We start from the raw sequence: 23,886 nt of genomic DNA on the forward strand, positions 1-23,886 counted from the left end.
CACTTTTTATCTTGGTTCAGTGTTTACACCCTAAATAGATCTCTATTTACCTCAATCTATTTTCATTCCAAACATTTGTCTGCCAGTGAGTTTAATGTATATATTCAGCCCCCCTCCTTTCTCGTGTTTATTTATTTACGCTAACCCGAGCCTACGCGTGGCACCTGCCGCCAGCACGGACGTTTGCTTTCTAAAGCCGTGATATTTAATACAAAGGGCTTTTGCAGGCTGCGGGGTCCGACCCCTGAGTCTCTTAACCTCGCTACTGAAGAGCCGCCAGCGCTCTTCGTGGATGCTTCTGTTTCACTCATTGTCTCCGCAGCCAATAGGAAGGATGTGCTGCTGGGGACTATGGAGACCATGAGGATGAGCCATGTGCTTGCTGGGGGGTCAATGGGCACTTGTGGTCAGGCAACAAGACGCTACTCTTGTTAGGTAAGGCTCATTGTTTACTTGTGAATGCTTTTGCAAATGTTCTTTGCTGTTTTTTATATCTGGATTTTATATCTGCAATTTAGTGGCCTTGCAGCTACTTGGTGGCGGTGCTGCTTTGAGAGCAGTCTTGGCTGGATTGTGTTTCACTTTTACTCTCGGTGGTTGGTTACCACCAAACGGTTAAATGCACCTCTACTAGACAATTAACCTGTTTCCTGATCATCTTTGTCTGGTGGTGTCCTGTATGATTTTTTTTTCTATTGTAAAATACACTGACTATAGAAAGTCTACACACCCCTGTTTGAATGTCTGTGGTTTGTGCTATTGAAAAAATGACACCAAGATGAATCGTTTAATCATAACCTGGCAAATCAATCAACAGAAATATTGTTTGTAATATCACGTTTTTGCGAATTCCCTCTCTGCTTTTGTGCTTCAGTTCTCAACACAGGATGCGATGACATTTCACATTCCAAAATCATGCCTCTCTCCGATGACGAGCCCGTGTGCCCCAAGTTTCAACCCAACATCTTCGACCCCTCCCGCTGCCACGACTGCCTGCGTCAAAGGCGCCTTCATCACGATGGAGACATCACCGAAGCGGCTCCGTCCACTCACGACGCCGTCATTGGAGCCAAACTTCTCACGAGATGTGGCAATGGAATGCTCTTAACGCCAATCTCTTCTCAGGCTGAGGAAAAAGACACCAGCAGCAAGGTGAGAAAGATGAGATAAGACAGGAAGAAGGTGCAGTATGTTGCTCGGCAGAATCTGTGATGACTGATGGGATTAGTCGGACCTGATGAGAGAGAATCGAAGTAGGGGTCAAAATATAAGGTTAAAAGTCATCCTGAGTGTTGAGACAAACTACTCCTACAAGAAAAGAATCAAACAATGTGATACTTGAAAAAAATGTTATATTGCATCATGTCTCACTTAACTCATGAGCCACTTCATTAGGTGCATCTGCACCTAAATAATTATCGAATATAAATAATATATATAATAAATATAAATATTCATCCATCCATTTTCAATAATATAGCCAAAAATAATATATAATATTTTGGTTACCTTATTTATAGTCTTATCAGTGCAGTTATATGCTGCTAAGACATTTAATATGTACAGCAGTATATCATGTCTGCTATTCTACAAAAGGGTATCTAAGTCACGATAAAATTAAAACGGGAGTTTGCGCTAAGAAAAAAAATGTAAATAATGAATGATCAAGGCCTTGAGCTGTGTCACGTTACAGAGGTGTAACCCTAATCGAACAACAGACTGCACATGTGAGTGTCAGAGGTGAGGGAGTGTTGAAAGAGACGAGAACCTGTCAAACGGATTTCAGTATTATTTGAATATCAAATTAAGTGATTGTAAATTTATTTGAAGAAGAAGTGGTGGTGTCTCTGAAGTTGTGATTGGGTCCATGTCGATCATCCTATCAGGAGGATTCGGACCGTTTGTCACCGGTGAGCAGCTATTGTGATGTCACTCGAGGTTGTCCAGGTCATGTCGAGAGCTCTTTGCGTATTCTGAGCCCGGACTGTGAGCTGAATATCTGGGACGGAGATGACGACGACACCACCGACAGGTAAGAATTCAAACTAGATTACATATTTTGAAGTTCATCATGTCACCTGTGATTTTATTTTATTTGCTTTTTATTCATAGTGGAAGTTCAAGTTGTTCTTTTGGGGTTATGATCATCTAGAATAGTTAGGTACGATAAGGTCAATAAATAATGTATACTTTAGGTACTTTAAGGTAAATAAATAATGTACTTTTGGTGTTATGATCATCTAGAATAGTAAAATGGATAATGTACAAAATAAAAAGTCATCCACGACCTTTTTGTTTAAATTAAATAAAATTTACTGTGACTATTTTGAAATCCTGTATTTTTTTTTTTTTTATCTTATCAGTTTCCATCAACATGTTTTCTTTGCTCATCTTTCTTTTTAATGTCCACCTCCATCCATTCTATAACATCTTCCAAGCAGCCATCTTGACCCGAGTGACTACCAGGAGCTCAGTGGCTCCGGCAGTGCCGAGGATGAATACCCATCAATGAGAATGGCTCGACTTGAGCCGCCACCTCATGGAAGGACCTCTCGGGCCTGGATGGATGAAGCTCACATCAGGGATGGCTTCAACAGGCGTTCAGGTCAGTGATGTGCTGTCAGGGTCACCGGGGTCAAGTAGCAAGCACTGACCTACAATTACAACCCAAATTCTCAAATACAAAATTCATTAGGCTAGAGTTTTTTTTTTTTTGGAGAATATCCATGTGTGAACCTGACTTACTGCCTCTGACTGTATCCTGTTACAGCCAAAGGTGTTCTTTACCTTTAATACTCGTGATGCCACTACCTGAGGTGTCCCTGGGCAATCATCAGTAACCTAATATATGTCACCACTCCTTGATTCTACTTTTGTCGCATTGTTTTAACTTCACCTTCCCACCAGGGTTTAAAGAAGACCGAGAGAAGCGGGAAAGCGGCTACTTCTCTCTGGGGAGGGCAGCGGGTGCCCGTGCCCCCCGCGATGACAGTCCTCGAACGCCTTTTCGTCATTTTGAGAGAGGCCATCCTGTCTTTAACAATAAAGACGTTGAGCCCAAAGATATCATCCCCTTCAGAAACCCCAATCTTGGTCTGGCTTCTGAAAGGCAGGTACCCCCGATTTTGGATGAAGAGCTTCCTGTGGAATTCCCTCCGCCTGACCCCTACGACATTGCTGTTGAGGTTGAAGCCCAGGTCGGCGCTCGTTCGCCGAGTCCGACTCCGTTTAAAATAGCGGAGTCTCTGGCTTCTGTGGAACGAAAAGGTTTCGGCGGTTCTTACGGGAGAGGAAACGCTTCTTATAATTCTTCCTACCAACAATCTGGCCGCTTTGAATATTCGAGGCCGAGCTCAGCTCTGCACTCTCGGTCTTCCTCCCCGGCACGTGGAAACGCTCGTTTGAGGGTTAATGACTTTCCTTCCGCTAACAGAGGGCATACCGTTGATGATGGAAGGTGGTCTCAAGGTAGAGAGCCACGATTGAGAGGCTCCTTGGAAGGATCACAAGGACGACGTGGAGACTCTGGAACTTTGCCGAGAAACTTTAAAACTCTTGCTGGTTCGGTCAAATCCCAATCCAGTACAGTTTCTGATTTTCGGAGTGCCTTACGAAAAACAGAAGTAAGTGGTCGAGGTCTTCAGAGCAGGAGCTCATCTTCTGGCAGAATGTCACTCCACAAAACTGAAAATATTGTCAGTTCATTACACAGATTCAGCAATCATACAAATGTTCCATCTGGTAGACCTTCGGAGACTCGCCATGAAAGCCGTGGGTCTTCACCCACAAGAAGAACTTATAGTTCAATGGAGCAATCTGGACTTCGTAAATCAGAATCAATGACATCACTGGACGGAAGAAGTCATCATGGACGCTGCGGGTCTCCCATAAGAGAAGGTTACGACATTGAAAGTCAAGCTCTCCTGAGAAATGGACTTCATGGCCAAGATCTTGAGAACTCAAGCAGCTCCCCAACCAGATATGCTTATGACACAATGAGTCAACCCAAATTTACCAAAACAGGCAACAGTAGCCAAATCCTTGATAGCCATCCTGAAAAAAGATCCTATAAAACATCTGGTCAGTATCCACTTCGTAAAACAGCTAGCAGTACTTCAATTAATCGCGAAAGTCGACATTCCTCACCTTCAAGGAGAACTTATGAAACCCGAACCCAGTCTGGATTGCGCAAGTCTGACGTTAAAAGTTATGGCAGTCATAACTCTTTGCCATCGAAGCAAATTTACGCTACCCCTCACCAAACTTCATTTCGTAACAATAAACTTAGCAGCTCTCCAAAGAGAAATAATAACAATAGTCGGAACTCTTCCCCGTCTAGAAATACCACCAATGACCCTCCAGGCTTTTCTCTCCTCAAAAACGCCACCGCTGGAGAACGTTCATATCAGAGACAAAACAATTACAGTGATTCCAAATCTACCGCCGATCGCTCTCCACGATCATGGCGGGGATCGACACACTCCCTCCGCAGCTCCTCGCTATCACGTGCCGCTTCTCCCACCGTGCAGAATGCAAAAATCAACAGAAACTCTTCCGTCACTTTGCAAACTCCGAGAAGTCCAGGTGCTGCTAGATCAAGAACAGGAAGACACCATCTAGAAAATCACACCAATGACAGAAGACCTCATCATGCTCGGAGGAGCCCTTCCCCTGTACCTCAGGTAAAAATGCAAAGTCATACCTTATCGCAGAGCTCCATAGATTCCTCTGAGTCCGTGGCATCTGCTGGAAGAAACAAGGAGGAATATGCCACCATGGCTGATCTACCCAAGGTCAAAATGATCCATCCGAGTGATGACCACATAGAGCAACCTCAGCGCTCGAGAAGACAGGAACTCTTCAAACCAGCCAGGTTAGATTTAACTGAACTCAGTAATACCAATTCACCATGAGATGTTCTTTGGATGTTCTGATGGACTCTTACAGCTTCTTCTCCACATTTTATTGATTCATCTGAACTCTATTGTACTGTTTTCAGCCACTCCCTGAGCAAGCATCCCTCCAGAGAGTGGGAAGACAAAGATGGGTATTATGGTGGCAGTGGGTATTTATCTCGAGCTCACTCCTCCTTCTCGTTGCAGGTAGGTTCACAGGTAGGTCCTCCATCGCTTGTCCAAAATAAAAGTTTTGGGAAGCATTTGTACTTTGTGCAAATGCAGAGCACACTCATGCTAATCTGTGCTCGCAGCGTTGTTTACGATATGGCTCCAACTCGATAGCGCTTTCGTGTAGTGCGGACTCTGGTTGTCACGTGAGAATGGCAGAACTGGGAGTGCCTCCATGGGCGGAGAAACTCAGTCCAGGTAGTAGTTATGAAATTAGCTCCGCTGTTGCGTGACTGGAGGAAAGAGCTCAGAGCTTTGGAGAAGGTCAAATAAAGTTCATCTGTAAAAGTTGTAGTGCTTTTTCAATTCACCTAATAGTTTGTGAATAATTTTGATAAATATTTATAGTATGGTACTTTTCCTCACTATGACTTACTACTTTTTTAGAGGTCTTGCAGTCCTACACCAGATGAGGGCAGTTCTTGGAAAGATTCTTATCACAGATCAGCACCAATGCAGGTATGTGACACATAGTATAAACAACAATCATCCCCTTTTTTTCTGTTGATAATCAGATCATATTACCCAGTGTTCACAGATCATGTTTATTTTTGTGTCTATGTGCCTTGCTTCTGTTCCCTCTTGTTGTTTTGGAGACTCTCGTAATGCCTACGGGCATTTCTTCAGATTGAGCTTTGTCACTTGTGGTGTGCTGGCTGGGGCATGTGTTGAAATTCCTGGGCTGCATTAAGTGAAACCAACAGCGACAAAGCTGGGTGACCCGGATTTAGGTGGTGTGGATCTTAGATATGTAGACTTAGATACCACCTTGGTGCTAATTGCATGTCAAAGTTGAGACCATATTGGATGTGCAATAATGGAGGGGTTAGTGAAGATGGCTTATTTATTTGCTGCTTAAAGCTGCTTATTTTTCTCTCTCTGTACTAAAGCAGGGCTTGACCAATATGTAGGGGGTCAGAGAATTTTATTTTAAATGTATTTTAAAATATCAATTAAAATTCTGGCCGGGCCTGTATGGAACATTGATAATTTAGTCTGGCAAATTTGATGAGTCCTCATATCACACTTTTGTCACAGCACACTGATTTCAAATTGCTGTCCTAAAATATTAAAATTATCACATTAATTTAGTTTAATTATAACCTTGACCAGACCCAAGAGTTGCCAGAGATGCATTTATTCTATGCTATCTGTAGATTGTCACTCTATGGCTGCATAAGCTGATAATTGCTGATATGCCACATCAAAGATGGCCGACGTGAGGACGTATTTACAGCAACAGGCTAAGCAGGGATGTCTAGGCGCTTAGCAGTGACTCTCCGGTGCTGCGTGCCGCGAGCGGGAGCTACCGAGCTGCGGTTTCTCCTTCAAAGAGTCGAGCGGAGCCGCCCAGGAAGTGAACATCAAGTCCAAAATACTAGTGGGGTCGCTGCACGCCGCATATTTTCTCCTCTTTCGTCACATTTACTTTAAAAGTGTTTCCCGGACTTCGCGTCTTGCTTGAGATTGTCGTTTTGATGGGACCGTGAATGGAGTGTTGGTCTCTTAAAAGAAAGTTGTGTTACTTTATTCACTCGTTAATTAAGTCGAATGGAGAGTTCCGATAAAAGAGAAGTATAAGTTTTTTTTTCATGAGTTAACGGTATTTTGTTGTTTTTCAACCCCGTCCTAACCGGATCCTGTTATCATGACGGTAAGTTGGTCTTTTTTTTTTTCTTCAAAGCGACGTCTTTCCTTTCTTCCTTCCTCAAAGATCGACACTTTCTGTTCAAATAGCAATGACTTCGTTCTAAAATGTTATTTTGGGTTTCCCGTACACATGTTATTACATGCCATCTTTAATGAGCCATAATGGGCAACGTGTTTGTCACGGTTCAAGGGTGTGTTTTAAGTTGATAGCGTTATGCTATTTTCGCTTTCAAAACTATTCAAACACGATAATGCTTTCCAACTCCGATTTTCTGTATTTGTCTAGCGTCTAAAAAAACATGCTGATGTCTTTATTTATGCTGTTATGTGATTGTTTATTGCAAAATATGTCAACTGCTCCGTGCTAGCAACTGCATTGGCGCGTTGTCAATAATAAAGTAATTATATATTGTACAATATGCAAGGTAAACTAGAAACCACCATGCACAACAAATCACCGATTGTTTTGTCTTAACTGTAATTTGTTATAATGCACTTAAAAAGAAAACAAAAAACGCAGTAAATTTGTACGTACATGGGCGTTGATCTGGGGGTTAGGGGCGGGGGCACTACCCCCCTAATCGCCTCACATTGGTTGTTTAAAATATTGTTTGGATAAAATGCTTGTAAACATTAAACATCAGCTCAGATAGGCTCCTGTTCAACAATCTGATACAATCCTAAATATATTACTGATACATTGGAACCTAAAAGGTCAAACACGATCTGGTCTGGGATTCTGATGGAATGCCTGTTTTTGTTTGACTTTCGGCTTAGTTCCTATTTGCTTTAAACTTTTGCTTTCACTAAACTTTTTGTGTAATCTAAAGCTAAGACTCACCGAAACCTCACTATTAACTTCTGCATGTTTTTTTCTGTAGTTTAAAAAAAAAAGCAGAAACAGGATGACTAGTGGAAATAGGTTAGGGGTTAGTTTGAAAACAATCCGTCACTGGGTTACGACAAGAGTGTCTGACACTCTTGCACTCTTAAAACGCTTCTCCGATGGTGATAGTGATTTCCTTGTCTGGAGAACTACGCTGTGACTTTTCGCCCCTCTGACTAATGTTGCAACTTTGTTGTGCAGCACTAGAACTTGACCATTTTGCATACAGTGAATATAAAAAGGTCTACAGGTCACCAAAAATATTCACATATATATTGATTTGTGATTTTCTGCCCCACAGCCCGACCTCCTAAACTTCAAGAAGGGATGGATGTCTAAACTGGATGATTGTGGAGAGGTACAAAAAAAAAAGGCACAGATGATGTACTTATTTCTCTCATCTCTGTCTTTTCCATTAGATTAATTATTAAAATGTATATTTCTGTATTCAGTGGAAGAAGCACTGGTTTGTTTTGACTGATGCTGGGCTGAAGTACTACAGAGACTCCAGTGCAGAAGAGGTAAGTTTAGCAGAAAAAATAAAACTTGCATTGAAAAATTAACTGAAAAGGAATCTTTGGTGTTCCTGACAGAAAGATGACTTAGATGGTGAAATTGATCTGAAATCTTGCGTGAAGGTGTCTGAGTTTGATGTGGAGAAGAACTATGGCTTTCAGATACAGGTGATTGTTGTTTTTTTTTGTTCATGTTGTCAAAATGTGGCGACATCTTAAGAGCATTTACATCTGTCATTCCACAGACGCGAGAGGCCATGTTCACTCTTTCTGCCATGACAGCGGGAATCAGGAGGAACTGGATTGAGGTTTTAAAGAAATGCATCAGGCCCAGCACCTCACCGGACATCACACAGTAATTTCTGCATTGTTATTAATAGACAATCTTTTTTTTGTGACCTTCAATATGTGACTTTTTTTTTCTAATATTCTCCACCAGGTTGCCTGATAGCAATAGTGACAAAGAAAACTCCCACTCACGCCTGCAGCTGCCTCCCCGGAGACCGTCATCGCGGCACGCCGACGTTTCCCCTGAGGTTCCTCCCTCTCAGCGCAGGTTCGACTACGTTGAGCTGTCCCCTGTTCCTGCGTCGTCCAGCCACGCGCAGCCCAATCAGAGAGCCATCGGGGAGAGCCAGCAATGGCAGGAGGACAAGACGCGAGACACCACGAGCAGTCAGTGGGAAGCTCTCGTGTCTCGGAAGAGCGCCAGCGGAGGTGTCAATCAAAAGCTACGCACGGAGGACGAGATTGAGAAAAAATGGGCCGAGTTTGAACGGATGCCTTTGAAGGAGAAACCGACAGTGGGGTCACGACCTTCCAGCCAGTCAGCCAATGAGGCGCTGCAGAGGGAGGTAGTGTGTGGACAGGTTTTTTTTTTTTTTAATTTGCAAACAAAACAAATGTGCAAATTAATCTTCATCTATTTCGATGAAGTATTTCCCACTTTCATCCTTTTAATACTTCAAGTATTCTTTCATTTGCTTTTGCAGTTTTCCCCATAAGTTCAAAATTTCTAGATGGAATTACAAACCATGGGGCGGAAAAAATGATAAGTGGACTTGGGAATGCTGCAACTGCATCTTTTACTTGCTGTGGTCTCTTTGGCATGATTTTTTTTATTCGCACTGCGCACACAGACCATGCTGCTCTTTTTCATAAATAACAGCCGAACAAATATGCTAAAGGTAGAAAAATGAGCTTGTTGCTTCTTTACCACAGAGCAGCGTATTGTTCGGACTGAGTGACGCTTTACCTCTGTCTTCGTCTCTCTCCAGGTGGCGTCACTGAGGCTTCAGCTTGAACAACTACAGGGGGGAGGTAGGGGAGGGGACGGAGGAGGGGTGGCGGGCGGCTGCGGTCCCAACGGTCCCTGCGGCCGCAGCCTGACCGCCATGGACCACGCTCATCGGCAAGCGATGGCGGAGCTGCAGAAGCAGCACGACCGCCAGATGGCGGAGTTAGAAACGGAGAAAAGCAGGCTGCTGCTGGAGGAGATACAAGATATGTCACGAGGTCAGCTTAAATACATTTTAGGAGGCTATAATTTGAAAAAGGGATGACTCGCACTGAAACGTTGAAAGTGGTGGATTGCGTAATGGTTCTTTGCGACTCTTGTTTCCTCAACCATCCATTTTTCTCATTCGTGAGATGTTTAATCGAATATAACTTAATTGGTTCAGGGAAGATCATGGGTTTTTTTTTCCAGTAATGGAGGCAATCAAGAAGAAACACAAAGAGGAGCTGGAGAGAGAGGTGGAGAAGGTCAATCGACTAAGCAGTGGATTGCTCGATCCACCGACCTTGCACAGCCAACAACAGTAAGATGGATTTTGTCACCATCGCCTTCTCTCCAAATGAAAGCGATGCTCATGATGACGCTGCGTCTGCAGGGAAGAGAGTCAGGCCTTGCAGCGAGAACTCGGCGGACTATCGGAGCGCTACTCTCAGAAGTGTCTGGAGCTGAACAGAGCTCAACAGAACAATGCTGAAAGGGAGCGGGAACTCAGTCGAAAGGAGAGAGACCTTGAGCAACTCAGGAAGGAGAACCAAGTAAGTAACGCAAAAACATCAGTACACAAACATGTTTTTCATGCCAATTCATTTTGGAGAAATATTCTTTCCAGAACTTAAAGGACCGTTTGGCAGAGGAGCTCATCCGCGTACGATGTAACAACTCCGATCTGGACAACAAAAAAGACACATCTTGTGAACTAGAGGTGAGAAAATAAAGATGACGACGTGCCCCGCATATGCAAAGGAAGTATTTGTGTTTGCATCGCGGGTTGTGGCAATGAGGTGACGACACCGCCTTGCTCTTTTGTAAGCGGATTGTTGTAAACCGCAAGAACGCTGCTGTAAGTTCAATTTAGAAACCTTCCTCATGCTCCCCCCTCATTCACTGCAATAACATATTTTTAATAATCCCTTTTAAATGCCTCTAGCCTGTATTGGCTGCATAACCTAACATTTAATCTGTCGTTTGTGTTCATCGTGTTACGTGTGTGGCATGACTTTTGGAGCAGGAAATGGAAACCACCGTGGTGTTCCTTTTTCCAGGTACTTCTCAGGGTAAAAGAAAAGGAGATTGAGTACTTGCATAAGGAGATCAGCTGTCTAAGGAATGAACTGCAGTTCCTTAACACGGTACAGTACTGCGTGTGTGTGCGTGTTTTGACATACTTGAACTCAACAAGACTTCCAAAAACTTGACACCAAGATGCCAGAAGATAGCAGCATCTCCTCGTTGAGCAAAGTTCCATGATACCAACGTCACCAAACTTTTACTACTCTGTGTAGACTGAGCATAAAAAAATCAAAACGTTTTGCAAAAGAAAATCCACCAATAGTTGAGTGTCCATTATTGACAACCAGGAGAAACGTCTGGCCAGCGAGCGATACGCCGAGGTCAACGAGGAGCTGAGTGGAATAAAAGGTCGGAGTGAGCGGGAGATCCAGAGTCTCAAGGAGCACTTGAGGCTGGCCATGGCTGCACTGCAGGAGGGCCAAAGGCTGGGGAACAGCATGGACCACTGAGGGTTTGCTGACAATCCCTGTTGTGAAAGGTTTGAGTTCTTCTTAGATGCTAGCAAACGATAGCCATTGTGTTTTTGTAGCGGGTTGGATCATTCAAGAATCGAAACTACGTTTGCTGTTTTGCAGGTGTGTCTTCTTGGATGTGACTGAATGAACACATGAGAGAATATGGTCAAAAGTTTGGGAGCGGACTGTGATCGTGCCTTTTTGTTTCAAGCATTCCGCCAATCAGCAGCGCAGATGAGCTGTAAACTGGCTTCATTACACTGGACCACGTGTGACCAACTGCACTTTGCCATTTTTCCTAAAGCTTCTGCCTCGAGTGAGTGAAAGCATGTATGAGTGCTTTTTGTATTAAAACTGGAATAGTTGTCGATATAGTTTCAGGAATTTTAGGTAATTCGATGTCAGCTTTTACTATGGATGAGCCAATGTGTCTGTTAGTGACTTGAGGCTGTTGAATGACATGACACAGAGCTACTGTCATCTCGCGGTTTTTTTATGCTGTACAGCTTTTTAAAAATATGCTTTGGAATGAAAGCTTATTTTTTGTATGTTATGAACAGGAAACGTGCTTGGTTATGTGACATCTTAAACTTTATTATATTTTATTCCTTGCACTTTTTTTGTCCTGCTACTTCTTCTTCATTTTTCAACCAGTTCACGCCAACTTCGTGTTCTAAAAATTCATGCCTTTCAAGCATCCATAATTTTTCTCTTCAAAAATGAAATATTCCTAATATTTAAGGTTTTTCAAAATCCCCAATTCATTCCATTGACACATTTAATTTACACATTTACATTGCAAATTAACAGTGAGCTCATTCAAGTGTGAATTTAAAATTTCACGATTCCAGTGGCTTATCACTATTAACGTTTTGAAGTGTAAATTGGCGCCTGTCCGCTAGACGGCGCAACTCTTTCTTACTACACCACCGTCGAGTAAGTAACACCGGAAATCTCAACAGCAGCAGTCATGGCGTCCACTGCTGCGACCCGAACTGCTGCTGGTGCATCCAAAATTGTTAAGCCCATTTTTAGCAGAGATTTGGACGAAGCGAAACGCAGAGTCCGGGAGCTTTACCGAGCCTGGTACCGAGAAGTCCCGAACACAGGTATGTCGTTTCTGGACTGTCCGGTTTTAAAAGGTTTAAGTGTCAAGGTCGTGTCTGTCAGCTAGCATTTCGCCGCTAAAGCAGCAAGTAAACAATTCTCGTTGAAGGCATATATAATTAAGTTGTTTTAAAAATGTTATCACTAGATTGCTCGTCCCGGCGTATGTCTGCTACACGTCGGTTTTTCTAAAATGGAGACTGCAAGAGTCACAAGCATCCACAGTACTGAAACATTTCAAAGTTAGACTTGGACCATGTTGGCACTGCATTCAATGCATAATAACGATCATATTAAAATTCAATATGTGCCAAGTATTACAGTTTTACATTTGTTTCAACAGTGGCGACATTTCAGCTGGATATCAACACGCAACAGGGTCGAGACAAAGTGAGGGAGATGTTCGACAAAAACAAGCATGTCACTGACCCCCGTCTGATTGACATGTTGGTCATTAAGGTAACACTTAGAAGTTTATTTCATTCCAAGTTGGATAGGCCACATTTTAGTTGTTTCCTTTTCTGCATTTAATGTCACTTGCAGGGGAAAATGGAACTCCAGGAGACTATCCACGTATGGAAACAGAAGACACATGTAATGCGTTATTTCCACGAGTCCGAGGAACCACGCGCCACTGATTTCTTGTCCAAATTTTACCGCGCTAACGAACCCTGAACTCCTCCTCACCTTAGACCCCCTTGTCTACTGTGACAGGAGATCCATTTACTGTAAATACAAATGTAACATTCACACGTTCGTGTTTGTGTCTGTTAATAACGAAGCTTTTCCGAGATTGCTATCAAAGGGGCCATTAAAGAGAAATATCCTAATTTGAAATTCTTATCCCAAAAGCTAAGAGTGGTCACCCATTTTTTTTGTAATATTATTTTAGTCATGTGTACTTCATAATAGAAATGTTTTTTTATGAAAATGCAAATACTGAAGAGTCACACTTGTACTGGTACTTAAAACAAAAATAGAGCACATTATCAAAAACTTTACTACTGCATGCAAAGACAAAAACCACAAGAGGACATTTTCAGGCTCAAAGACAGTTAAAAAAAAATCCTGACGAGGGGAATTCTCAGGTAATTGGTCCCCAGTAGATGTGTCAAAATGAAATCTGAGAGAAAAAGGAAAAAACAATTGAATGTTAAAAAGTGAATTATGTGGAAAACAAGGCAGTGTAAGTGCCCAATCAGTTTACTGGAGCACTTTATCCAAGAACATTAGTCTGAATATTATTCAGTATGTTATTGTTTCGGTTGTTCAATTTACGGGTTGTAATTGAACGCAGCATTTACCTGGCTCCAATGGTGTTCTTGATTGGCTGGTCGACACGCTCAGTCGTCGTCATCATCGTCCTCGGGGACGAAGATGTCGTGTTCCTCCAGAAGCTCAGCGAAGTTCTTGCTGATTCGAGTCCCCACATATAAGAAGGGAACCACTACCGCCGCAATCCGCCAAAGTCCGAAGGGGGTCTGCTTCCCGGTGTCCCACACCCCGCCATAGAAATTAATTGGTTATTTAACGTTAGTCGACATGGAAGGGGAAAAATGTTTCCCCATTCAATGGTGAAACATCCAATACCAGAAGTGAGGCTGCACGCGGTATAAACACTCACCTTCTTCGGCTTGGGTAAAATGGCTCCGGAAGAGGAGCACACGGCCGTTCGACACGCTGTCACAGTCTTTACCGGTGAGGCGAAGACATGTCTGACAGCCGAGAACCGGCCAAGTCGACAAAGAGCCGACGCCATGATAAGCAGCGTTTGGATGCGACACGGCAGCAATGCGGAACCACGTTGAGGAGCTGGTGAGGGAACAGCGCCACCCAGTGGTAATTTATAGGCACAGCAAACGTACCCGTATTTTTACCGTGTTAAAAGAAAAACATCCCAGTTGCACAAAGAATTTATTTTCTCGTTTTTAATACAGGAATTTGCAGCTTACAATGATATTGTACTCATGAGCAGCCAAGTGAGAAAAAAAAATAGAAACAGTATAAGACAATACATCAACTTAATAAATACTGTACAGCAATCCATTTTTTACACATAGCAACGTGAAAATTACCACATGATCATTTGAGGAGATTGTAAAGATTTGATCTGAGATCATGTAACACTGACCATTAAAAAGATTTATTACTGCATCTACACTTCCTTTCATTAAAACAAAGTGCTGTGATCAAGTCAGCGATTAGGCATTCAACAAAAAATTCATAAAATTCCATTCAAATAAATATACAAGTATTTAAGGAAACAAATTATAAATAACATGACTAAAAACGAGAAATACTTCACATTCAATTAACAGAAGAGAAATGAAGTTCCAATTAATTAGCCAAGATGTAAATAGCTTCAAATGAATCCCTTCTTAGTGCAGTTATCCAGTTGTACCCTTTCTTGTGTCCCAGCATGGTAGAAAAGCAGCATATTACTAAAAACAATAATATTCATGAGCATTGGTGCACATTATATAAACTACCATCATTAAATTATTTGCACGGTGATGCTGTTTATACTCCTCATAAAACAGATCAAATAAAACAGTTAATGACTTATGTTAATAAACAACTTTCCCTTACCTAATATTTGAAGAACAGGTGTCTGTAAAACTTGTCAAGCTCAAATGTGTCAAGTGTACCAGTGGCCCCAGTCTCCAAGCTCTCGCCTAATGTGACCACCCGTCCTTTGGCGATGGCCGCACGGAGTCGAATGCTCTTCACGATCCGAGCGGCGGGCTCCGAGTCGGGCGCCGGCCGTGGGGATACGGTGATGTAGGATGCATCTTTCTGCCGCTTTTCGTAACTCACTGGCAAAAAAAATGACATAGGTAAATTAATCATACCAACTAATTTTACCGACTTCAACGCGACACCATTTTGCATGACAGCAAATACTAAGTTGACTATTTTTGACTTCTACCTGCGGCAGCCACTGCAGTATCGGTGGTCGTCGCCAACTGCATCAGGATTGTGGGATAGGCGGGGTGCAACAGGAAGAGCTTTCGGATGACTGGTTCTGCTGCCGTAACACCCGGGGCCACCTGTGTGCAAAGTTATAAACACTAAATATAATATAATAATATATTATTATTATTGGATTGTGCAGGTGTGCCTGATGTTGACATTATGTTTATAGTAGTTGAATATTTAAATCTACTTGGATTGTCGCCATCTCAAAGCTTGTTCTCTTGGCAGACTCACAGTTGCCTTGGTGATATTCTTCTGTGCAGTGATTGGCTCGCTGGCCCAGAAGACAAAAGCTGATAGGCCAGTGGAAGTGGAGACCGCTGCCGTTTCCAAAACAAGACGAGGGCACACAAACTGTGCCGTCCAGAGGGGACGGCCATTTGCCCCGTCAATCACCTGCGCCTGTCATTCAAGAAATCAGGTAAACATGCAGGATTAAATCATAATTTTTTTTTTTTTAAATTGCATTACCTTCATAATGCCGTTTGCCGAGTGCTGAAAGAAAAGATCGAGGATTCCGTCGTCATTAAAGTGTCCAGGAGTTGGTTGGCTGTAACGCACAAAGACATAATTTAAGGTGACATCACAAATTTGAGACTACAAATAAATTATCTTCCATTCTACCTGTGTATGGGGGCGGAATTAAAGGTCCACTGCTTCCGGGCATCCCTCTGTCTCAGCACCGAGATCTTGCTGAAGCCATACACCAACACCCAGTCGCTCTTACTGGAATTCAAGTTGGAGAGCGTGTCCAGGTTGTTGTGGTAGGTGCCAAAACCGGCCACCAGGGGCAGCAAGAACTCCACACGCTCAGATCCTCTACAAAAAAAACACAAATGAATTTTTATTTAAATGTATGGCTTCTGAGATTCTCCCCTAAATCTCTTATGGAGGCTTTCTGCTATGTCAAACTGTGTGTTGTTGCTAAGGCCAACCTGAAGATGTGTATGAAGGAGGAGGAGGAATTTGTTTTCTTCAATCCCTCCCAGGCAGGATCCTTCTGTCTTAGTGTGGGAGTCAGCGGTAACTTGCTGGTTGCACGGATGTAAATATCTCGCAGTGAGATGGCCACGACATTACCTAGGAAAATAGATGCAGAACTTTTGGTACATTTACAACTTCTGTCTATTCTTGTTGCATAATTATTCTTCATTTACCTAGGCCAAATAAGATGTAAGGTGCCCCTTGTTGAGTCTCATGCAGAAGAGGGCCAATCAGTTTCCCTTGTCCGGTGAGGTTGAATGACACAGACTGTCCGAGCGTCGCTCCAGTCAGCCCAGAAATTAACGTCAGGGAGAGATCCAGAGCCTGAAAGTGAAAACAGCAAAATTATTCATTCATGCGTTTCCAAATAACTGGAGGAATTCACTGTGCATGCAACAACAGTTATTATTATTATATAATATATGATTATATATTTTTTGCTCTGTAGATATCATTGGCCACCGCCACCCCCCCAAGGAAAAAAAAAAATCCTAGCTCCAGTGTGGAAGGGAAGTCAAGTGGAAAATGCCTGCACCTCGTTGGCAGGCAGGGTGGCTATCAGTAGATCTGGAACGGAATCTCCTTGGACATCTGGGAGTAACACAGCTTGGGATTCAATGTTCCTCAGCAGCGTGGACCACAAGTTCTTCCCTGTGAAGTCAAAGGAATCCTTTATACATAACGGCTTTGAGATGCTGAGATAAGTACAAGAAGAACATATGGAGTTCTTTGTATCTACGATAACTCTTCAGGCAAAGACTGCCTTCCAGGTCTCTCACCTGTGGTTCCATTCACAGCCATGATGATAGACTTCCCAATGAGGAGACATACAGGTAATGGCTTCGTGTTGAGCTGCAGGCCACACTGAATATACATAACTGGCTCCCAGATGACTTTCCTCCACAGGAGCTGTCCATTAGCACCGGACAAGACCACGGCGCTGTAAACTGGTTGCACGACAGGACGAGTTATTTCAATTGAGGGGACAAGTACACCATAAGAGGTCAGGGTTCAACCTACTTTTGTTCCCTTGTGTGGGATGCGTGTCATTGGTCCACTCGGTGACACTGAGCAGAACGTCATCCACGGAATCGCCGTCGACATCCCATAAGGCCAGCGCAGGTGGAGTTACACCTAAATGGAAGAAAAGATCATACATAAGTTGTCAAATCTTTTTTTTCCGGACATTAACTATTGTTCTGTTACCTCCAGCATCTCCAAGTGCTCGCTCCCATTGTGGCCTCTTTGCCAATGCTGCTTTCTGACAAGGAATCAGGAATGCACAAAGAAGCACGAGGAGCATGGCGCAAACTAGAGGCACCAGAAAAAAGGAGGCCCGCACAGCATTCTTCTTCTTCAGCCTCTTGGCTTCCTCATCCGTCCCGTGAATCCTCAGTCCAGATCCCCCAAGCTGCTCCCTGTCCTCCCTTGACGGGCTCCAGTACTGCCCTCCTTTCACATCGTCTCTGCCCTGCTGGGATTTGTTGGGGAGTCGCTCTCTCCAGTCGTCCTCATCCTCCTGCGCCGAATCTCCGGCCACCACGAGTCGCCCGGATCGACTTCCCCGCAGCTTTGTGGAGCCGCCGGCGCCATGGAAGGAGTCTCGGCCCAGACCGTTGCGGGGATAGTTGAGTACCAGGTCATCATCTTCGCTCTCGTCCTCGCTGTCTGCTTGGGTGAGTGGGTCGTACTCTCCCAGCTCCGAGCCCTTTTTTCCTTCACACGCACACAAAATTATATTATCCAAATAAAACTCGTCAACTCGTGTCAAAAGTTACCACACTTGAAAAGATCCTTGCACAATTAAATATGTAACTTTGTCAGGCCGCAGTTGTAGATAAGAACTTGTTCTTAATTGTTTGCCTGGGTAAATAAAGGTTAGATAAAAAATTTAAAAAGGCCACCAAATACTTTTAAATGCTACAAATAGCAATGTGAAGTGTTAAACATTAAAGTGCAGTGAATTAAATTACGATTTTAATTTACTGTGAAAAATAAACATCAACATTTTAACATGTAAATTTAATTAATCGTAAATAAAAATGAACAAACATGAATCACTTTTAAACATACAATGTTAATTATCAAAATAACAATTGCCTCAAATTGTATTTAAGCTCCTAATAGTAAATTAACATTATTTTAGCATGTTGTCCTTTGCACATTGTTGCACAATACATTGTTTTTATTTTGTTTCTTTGTTTATATAGCGCTATAAATCAGAAGAAAAATCTGCAGGGATAAATAGTCCGTAATAACGTCAATAATTATTATTCTTTTAAATATATATGTTATAGGAACCTTGACGGTAACTGATCAATTGGACAATGGGGTCTTGGGGGGGTTACTAGCTAGCGGACTGCTAGCAGGTAGCAGAAATGCTTACAAAGGAAAATTAGCGAGCACTTCCATAAATCTATACATGCGTACGATGTATAACATTTAAAAAAAACAAAAAAAACACGTGCGGATACGTTCAAGAGGCGACAGGAGAATGCAAATTAAGTGACACGTCAAAATAACGGATTTGCATGACATTGCGACAGATTCCCCGATGTTTTAGGCAATGATGTAGATCATATATAACAATAAACGTCACTACTTTGTATGTTGTATTCATGCTATTTGCATCTTACCGGGTAGTTTTAGGGCACGGGACAAGGCTGCTGCCATTTCTCTTGGAGCGGATCTGCAGCACAGCGGTGATGAGCTGCTGGAGCCTGGAGGAAGGGACCGCACCACCCCCGCTGCGTTTGGAGCTGTGCGTGCCGAATTACATCATGGGAGTTGGAGTTCGACATGATTTTCAAGACATTGGAAGTGAGGTGTGTTTATAATGGACAAATGCTACCCTCTGTTGATGTTATTTTATAATAACACTCTCCTTAAATAATGACGAAGTTGGTCATCTTCCAAATTATATTTGTAAATAATTTAAATTTGGGGGTAGAAATGAATAATCCTTCTGACTAAGGATGTAGCCGATTTCAGCAGAGGAATAAATAGTGTGTAGTAGATCTATGGCACTTTTAATTATTATATAGCGTATAGTAATTAGTACAGAATGGTAGATTGCTTGTGTTCTCAACAAATCTAAAATTCATAACGGTAAATAAGAAATGATTCAAAGTTATATTATTGACTTTTTGCACGATAGGGAGGTTTTATTTTTAACTGGAAAGGGAGCAGGGAAGATCCATGTCCTGCGAGGCATCAAGCAAAGTAGGCAAGTCACCTCAACGGGCGGACCTTTCCCCCTTCAAAAATTCATCTCGCAAATTGTACGAGGACACGGGCGTCACCCCGCGTCGTTATTTTCCTTACTCATCAGTTTAAGGCATAACCAGTTGACTGTCGTGAGCACATGTATATGCACAGGGACTATATATGTACAGTCAAAGTTTTAAGAATGGCAACATAGCGTACTGAATTAAAGTGTTCGGATTTTTTTTTTAATATGTAATGTTAAATATAACAGTCGAGATCATTATTTTGTTATCACAGTATCTTTACAGTTAGTTTTGTTATTAGTGTCGCTAGTTTATGCGAAATTAATGCTTGTGATATGCGCAAAGGCTCATGGGGAACAGGACTGACGCACGATTCAAGAACAATCGATTGTAGATATCTTTTGGGATCTGAAACTTAGTTTTGTCACCTTGTTTTTACTAGTATCTATTAAAAATGGGTGATGGTTTTCATTTGGCCTACATCCAATGGACGTTTTACTACAAGAAAATACTAGAGTTAATTTAACATAAAAACCTTTATGAACCAACAAGGTTTCCGTAACGTTGTCGATCGCGCATGCGCAGTTGATTGCAGATTGGCAAAATGGCGGACGTGTCTTTGGATGAAGTGATACGACAACGCGGAATAAACGTTAAGGTGCCGGTTAAACGGTAAAAGACTGCTAAATTACTTCATGTCTAATTGATGTTTGGTAGTTTTTGATACTTTTCTGGCACTAAAACCGTTATCAGGGAACCGAGGCTTATTCAGGAACTTGCTGGCTAATCGTGAACTAGTGATAGCTTGCTCATGCTCTTACAGCGAGCGCTTGTCGAGTGCTAATATACGTGCATTAGCATTAGCTTGATGTTAGGCCATTCACATTGGAATCATTTAGTTTGGAATGCAATTCGTTTACTTATCGTCCAATTCACAATAAATGTTTGTAATGGTGTCCGTTAAAATGTATATACATTGTTTTGATGGCGTGTATAGTAACGTTTTATCGTGCGCCTGTTATTTTTGCAGACTGGCTAATTTTAGCAGCTACGTACTTTTTAGATAGTAGCATGTGGTCTAGCCGTGACAATTCAGATTTACTTAACCGATTCAAGGTGTTACTTATGATAATGGATTCGTTACATTAAGTAATGATTACTCAATACGGAGCTACACTAGTAGTAACACCACTGACCGACTACCAAGGGTTGACCACGGAGCTTAATCTTACTAGTTACCCTTGTTCTGTGTGATTTGAGTAATAATCCAAAGGTACTATGCAGCATTGTTATTTTGATATTGCTAAAGTTACTAACCTATTGTATCGCATTATCTATCCCAGAACTATGTTTGGACGGGGTGCAGGAGGGGTTGGCCGGACTTTCGATGCCCGTCAAAGGATTGGCGTGACTGATGCTCGGCAACGACTAGGAGGAGGACCGGGTAAGAGTGTTAGAGTAGCATTCATTCATTCATTCATGATGATGCTCACTCTTAGTTATAAGTCTGTATGTCTGTGTGAATCCTCTTCTACATTCGATTTATAAACGTCACGTGTTTTTTCCGTATTTTGTCAGGATTTCCATTAAAAGATGCCAGAGAAAAGCTGGTTCAGAAAGATGCTCGCTTTAAAATCCGTGGCAGAGGTGGAGCGACAGCAGGAGTGCAGGATGCCCGTCAGATGATCAACTCGCGCAAACAGCAGCAGAATGTGTTCACTGTGCCTGTACAGGCCATCCAGAAGACAGCAGCGACACACCAACTGCAGAGCCACACACTCGTGCCACAGATGAAGATCCAAGCCAACAACCACTTTGCAGGTGTGAACACGAGGCTGTTTGGCCCAAACGTGCACGGACTGAGTGGGAGGGATGGCGCCATCGGCCATCTTAACAAGGGAATGACAGACGCTCGTGATAGGTTGAGCCTTAAGAGGAGCATGAGTAGTGGGCCGCAAACCCTGGCATCTGCTCTACTGCCTCTAAAAATAACCAAGACCATCCAGGTAAGCAGAAAGGCTTTCTGTATTGCACTACATCTGCTGTATTGCGGATTTTTTTAATTTATTTTTTTAACCGGTAAACTACAACTCATTGTCCAACCTCATTTTACAGCAGCGCCCAGTTGGAGTTCTTGGTGGAATGCGTCTTCACTCACAAGTATTACAAATATTAAATTTTCAGTTTCCAATGCTCTCATTTTTATCACATTAGTATAAAAAATAACTTTAATTTGTGTCCTGCAGCCGGTCTCAAATGATCACGACGGCCCTCCAAATAAACAAATCAAAATTACTACTTCCAACAATTTGCTACAGTCACGGGTAAGAGTATATCTTGCGTCAATACAGACGTATTTCCTTATTACATCTCGCACATATTTCAACTTTTTCCATTGTGATCATTTCACAGGATGGCCCAGTTGGCTCCCCATTTTCCATGTCAGCTCCAATAACCAAGGTGGTTAAAAACGATGCTTACTCAGCCCCTCGCCCTCCTGTCCCCATTGCCCCCACCCGGCCCACCGCGAGTACAACAACCCCTCGGCCTCCCGCTGCAGCCTTGAAGCCTGTTTCGAGGACTCTCCAGCACAGCTCGGCTCAACACAGCTCAGCGCCTCCACCCCCTCAGGTAAACACTTGTAACCAGTTTCTAGACAATATGTCGGGTTACAGAATGTTTATATAAGAAAGCAAGCCTTACTGTCATAGTTGTAACCGGTTTAATGACATCTTGTCATTTTTTTTTCAGCCTATTTTCAGTCCTTTGGAAGGAACCAAAATAACAGTGAATAACTTACATCCCCGAGTCACTGAGGAAGACATAGTGGTAAGTAAATCCAAGGCTACATTTACACACATGGTTCAAAAGACACTTTCCGCCCTTCGTATCAAAATCATAACTACCAACCCCTAAAAAAAACCAAATCGATTTGTTCACAGGAGCTGTTCTGCGTGTGCGGTGCCTTGAAGCGAGCACGCCTGGTGAAGGTGGGCGTCGCTGAAGTAGTGTTTGTCCGCAAAGAGGATGCCGTTAGCGCATATAGAAAGTACAACAACCGCTGCCTGGACGGTGAGTGCTCAGAACAAGCAATGCCATCAAGATTTTCTGAATGAATTAAACGTGACGGTATTTAGGGACTGTGTGGTTTACATTTGCTGTATTCAGGAAAGCAAGCATTTCCATTTATGCCTTTCTTTGTCTACCTTGTTCACACACAGGTCAGCCCATGAAGTGTAATATTCACATTCAGGGAAATGTCATCACTTCTGATCAGCCCATTCTCTTGTAAGTGAGCTTTATGAAATTCTTTAACAGTGGTAAATGTTACTTTGACTAACTAGAATTTTACTATTGTTAGGAAAATTGACATGAAATTATTCGCCTGTTTTTTTTTTCCAGGCGACTGAGCGACACCCCGGGCGCTGGCAGCGGGGCCAAGAAAGACGGCCTCCCTCCCGCCTTGTCTCGTTCCGCAAGCCAGAGAACTTCCCAGCCAACTCCTGAGGTGGACCCCCAGACAATCCTGAAAGCTCTCTTTAAGTCCACTGCGCAGTCCTCCTCAACCACCGAGCCCCCCAGCTCACAGGCCACTGCCTTCCGCATCAAAATATAGGTTGTCGCCCAAACCTGTTCCTGAACATATTGATGCATTCTCAGTGGGGTTCATCTGGACAGCAAGACACACACCACATGTAGAAAAGCAATTTGACACATTCAACACTATTAACTACTCAGTTGTATTCAGCATCCTGTATTTTATCGGTTTGCTATATGAGTTGAACAACTGAATTTTACCCAAAGCCAACTAATTTGGTGTGTGTGTAATATTGCAAATTAGCACCAATTTGCTTACTTCACCCATACCCGTTCATGAGTCCTATAACAGTATTGTTTTTGAGCTGTACCTGTGTGCTCAGTTCATTCAGTTTCAGATCACAAGAGAAAATAGACAATAATCCAAACTCATATTATCACAAGGGACGCATAGGTTGCCTTCCTTGCTGTATGTATACCTGATAAAAGGAGTCTTTTACACGGTTAAATAAAAAATAACCAGCGTGGTGGTCCAATTCCAAAGTTTACTTTGTACGTAAACTAGTTTCACCCAGTCAGATTTTTTTGTTGTTGTTGTTGATTGTGTGACATTCATCATTTTGATGATTGGCTTTAATTTTTTGTTCCCTCCCGTAGTACCCATATTTTGTACTGTAAATCACTTTGAACTTTTGATTTGCCAGTTAGAAAAATATTAGAGAGCTCATAAACTGTCCTATAATGTCATTAAAGAGCTAGCTTTGTAAAAAGGTTGTCCAAGGCTTGTTTTTCCACCCTTTTCTTTCCTGAGAAATTATTTGCCTATTTGAGCC

The 23,886-nt window shown here is 42.6% G+C and overlaps 5 protein-coding genes, 2 long non-coding RNA genes and 1 other non-coding gene across 15 annotated transcripts; 4 read left to right on the forward strand and 4 right to left on the reverse strand.

Moving 5' to 3' along the window:
* Positions 1 to 130: 130 nt before the first annotated feature.
* triobpb (TRIO and F-actin binding protein b) lies at positions 131 to 11,833 on the forward strand. Of its 5 annotated transcripts, none has more exons than XM_088356807.1 (19): positions 131 to 435; positions 875 to 1,152; positions 1,887 to 2,032; positions 2,439 to 2,605; positions 2,908 to 4,873; positions 5,000 to 5,114; positions 5,514 to 5,585; positions 7,964 to 8,020; positions 8,115 to 8,183; positions 8,256 to 8,345; positions 8,423 to 8,532; positions 8,617 to 9,031; positions 9,455 to 9,692; positions 9,886 to 9,997; positions 10,070 to 10,229; positions 10,304 to 10,396; positions 10,737 to 10,823; positions 11,052 to 11,242; positions 11,340 to 11,833. In XM_088356807.1, the coding sequence occupies exons 2-18, from the start codon at positions 916 to 918 to the stop codon at positions 11,211 to 11,213; spliced, it is 4,296 nt and encodes a 1,431-aa protein (XP_088212933.1). In that variant the 5' UTR covers positions 131 to 435; positions 875 to 915; the 3' UTR covers positions 11,214 to 11,242; positions 11,340 to 11,833. The 5 variants fall into 5 exon arrangements, with proteins under 5 accessions (XP_088212933.1, XP_088212935.1, XP_088212934.1 ...); XM_088356809.1 differs by having other exon boundaries at positions 5,000 to 5,102; XM_088356808.1 differs by having other exon boundaries at positions 2,442 to 2,605.
* On the reverse strand, positions 760 to 5,240 carry LOC148384349 (uncharacterized). The gene is made up of 2 exons (XR_015853236.1): positions 4,703 to 5,240; positions 760 to 1,126 (listed from the first exon to the last, which is right to left on the reverse strand). It is a non-coding gene; the product is annotated as an uncharacterized LOC148384349 (long non-coding RNA).
* A 314-nt stretch (positions 11,834 to 12,147) lies between the features above and the next one.
* Positions 12,148 to 13,076, forward strand: ndufa6 (NADH:ubiquinone oxidoreductase subunit A6). Its single transcript, XM_088356818.1, has 3 exons — positions 12,148 to 12,328; positions 12,670 to 12,785; positions 12,870 to 13,076. Exons 1-3 carry the CDS (start codon positions 12,190 to 12,192, stop codon positions 12,999 to 13,001), a joined length of 387 nt encoding a protein of 128 aa, XP_088212944.1. The 5' UTR covers positions 12,148 to 12,189; the 3' UTR covers positions 13,002 to 13,076.
* On the reverse strand, positions 12,781 to 14,152 carry smdt1a (single-pass membrane protein with aspartate-rich tail 1a). Its single transcript, XM_088356820.1, has 3 exons — positions 13,951 to 14,152; positions 13,631 to 13,807; positions 12,781 to 13,449 (listed from the first exon to the last, which is right to left on the reverse strand). Exons 1-2 carry the CDS (start codon positions 14,083 to 14,085, stop codon positions 13,670 to 13,672), a joined length of 273 nt encoding a protein of 90 aa, XP_088212946.1. The 5' UTR covers positions 14,086 to 14,152; the 3' UTR covers positions 12,781 to 13,449; positions 13,631 to 13,669.
* A 75-nt stretch (positions 14,153 to 14,227) lies between these two features.
* On the reverse strand, positions 14,228 to 19,071 carry fam234b (family with sequence similarity 234 member B). The gene is made up of 13 exons (XM_088356813.1): positions 18,923 to 19,071; positions 17,493 to 18,002; positions 17,307 to 17,420; positions 17,066 to 17,233; positions 16,822 to 16,937; positions 16,460 to 16,610; positions 16,238 to 16,382; positions 15,927 to 16,121; positions 15,774 to 15,852; positions 15,537 to 15,704; positions 15,256 to 15,376; positions 14,916 to 15,142; positions 14,228 to 14,767 (listed from the first exon to the last, which is right to left on the reverse strand). The coding sequence occupies exons 1-12, from the start codon at positions 18,957 to 18,959 to the stop codon at positions 14,916 to 14,918; spliced, it is 2,031 nt and encodes a 676-aa protein (XP_088212939.1). The 5' UTR covers positions 18,960 to 19,071; the 3' UTR covers positions 14,228 to 14,767.
* LOC148384353 (uncharacterized) lies at positions 15,220 to 17,865 on the forward strand. 2 transcript variants are annotated; one of them, XR_015853234.1, is made up of 4 exons: positions 15,220 to 15,723; positions 16,735 to 17,119; positions 17,193 to 17,408; positions 17,499 to 17,865. It is a non-coding gene; the product is annotated as an uncharacterized LOC148384353 (long non-coding RNA). The 2 variants fall into 2 exon arrangements; XR_015853235.1 differs by lacking the exon at positions 15,220 to 15,723 and adding an exon at positions 15,759 to 16,066.
* poldip3 (polymerase (DNA-directed), delta interacting protein 3) lies at positions 18,945 to 23,823 on the forward strand. 3 transcript variants are annotated; one of them, XM_088356816.1, is made up of 10 exons: positions 18,945 to 19,111; positions 20,860 to 20,960; positions 21,095 to 21,522; positions 21,632 to 21,676; positions 21,763 to 21,840; positions 21,929 to 22,147; positions 22,268 to 22,345; positions 22,459 to 22,588; positions 22,738 to 22,804; positions 22,919 to 23,823. In XM_088356816.1, exons 1-10 carry the CDS (start codon positions 19,086 to 19,088, stop codon positions 23,130 to 23,132), a joined length of 1,386 nt encoding a protein of 461 aa, XP_088212942.1. In that variant the 5' UTR covers positions 18,945 to 19,085; the 3' UTR covers positions 23,133 to 23,823. The 3 variants fall into 3 exon arrangements, with proteins under 3 accessions (XP_088212942.1, XP_088212940.1, XP_088212941.1); XM_088356814.1 differs by lacking the exon at positions 18,945 to 19,111 and adding an exon at positions 20,062 to 20,188; XM_088356815.1 differs by lacking the exon at positions 18,945 to 19,111 and adding an exon at positions 20,062 to 20,188 and having other exon boundaries at positions 21,635 to 21,676.
* LOC148384355 (U12 minor spliceosomal RNA) lies at positions 19,474 to 19,627 on the reverse strand. Its single transcript, XR_015853598.1, has one exon. It is a non-coding gene; the product is annotated as a U12 minor spliceosomal RNA (small nuclear RNA).
* Positions 23,824 to 23,886: the final 63 nt, after the last annotated feature.

The sequence above is a fragment of the Syngnathus floridae genome, chromosome 17 (genome assembly GCF_059516105.1).
Source record: "Syngnathus floridae isolate MCC-2025c chromosome 17, RoL_Sflo_1.0, whole genome shotgun sequence".
NCBI classification, from domain to species: Eukaryota; Metazoa; Chordata; class Actinopteri; order Syngnathiformes; family Syngnathidae; genus Syngnathus; species Syngnathus floridae.

Bases quoted from the DNA above. Each gene is read 5' to 3' on its own strand.
- triobpb (XM_088356807.1), top strand. From the start codon at position 916: ATGCCTCTCTCCGATGACGAGCCCGTGTGCCCCAAGTTTCAACCCAAC. The intron at 8,184-8,255 runs GTAAGTTTAGCA...TGTTCCTGACAG, and splicing joins GAGACTCCAGTGCAGAAGAG to AAAGATGACTTAGATGGTGA. The intron at 10,824-11,051 runs GTACAGTACTGC...ATTGACAACCAG, and splicing joins AACTGCAGTTCCTTAACACG to GAGAAACGTCTGGCCAGCGA.
- smdt1a (XM_088356820.1), bottom strand. From the start codon at position 14,085: ATGGCGTCGGCTCTTTGTCGACTTGGCCGGTTCTCGGCTGTCAGACAT. The intron at 13,808-13,950 runs GTGAGTGTTTAT...ACCGGGAAGCAG, and splicing joins TTTTACCCAAGCCGAAGAAG to ACCCCCTTCGGACTTTGGCG.
- ndufa6 (XM_088356818.1), top strand. From the start codon at position 12,190: ATGGCGTCCACTGCTGCGACCCGAACTGCTGCTGGTGCATCCAAAATT. The intron at 12,329-12,669 runs GTATGTCGTTTC...TTGTTTCAACAG, and splicing joins CCGAGAAGTCCCGAACACAG to TGGCGACATTTCAGCTGGAT. The intron at 12,786-12,869 runs GTAACACTTAGA...TGTCACTTGCAG, and splicing joins TTGACATGTTGGTCATTAAG to GGGAAAATGGAACTCCAGGA.
- fam234b (XM_088356813.1), bottom strand. From the start codon at position 18,959: ATGGCAGCAGCCTTGTCCCGTGCCCTAAAACTACCCG. The intron at 15,377-15,536 runs GTGAGTCTGCCA...CTTTGCACACAG, and splicing joins AGAATATCACCAAGGCAACT to GTGGCCCCGGGTGTTACGGC. The intron at 15,143-15,255 runs GTAGAAGTCAAA...TTTTTTTGCCAG, and splicing joins TACTGCAGTGGCTGCCGCAG to TGAGTTACGAAAAGCGGCAG.
- poldip3 (XM_088356814.1), top strand. From the start codon at position 20,121: ATGGCGGACGTGTCTTTGGATGAAGTGATACGACAACGCGGAATAAAC. The intron at 22,148-22,267 runs GTAAACACTTGT...TTTTTTTTTCAG, and splicing joins CAGCGCCTCCACCCCCTCAG to CCTATTTTCAGTCCTTTGGA. The intron at 22,805-22,918 runs GTAAGTGAGCTT...TTTTTTTTCCAG, and splicing joins TCTGATCAGCCCATTCTCTT to GCGACTGAGCGACACCCCGG.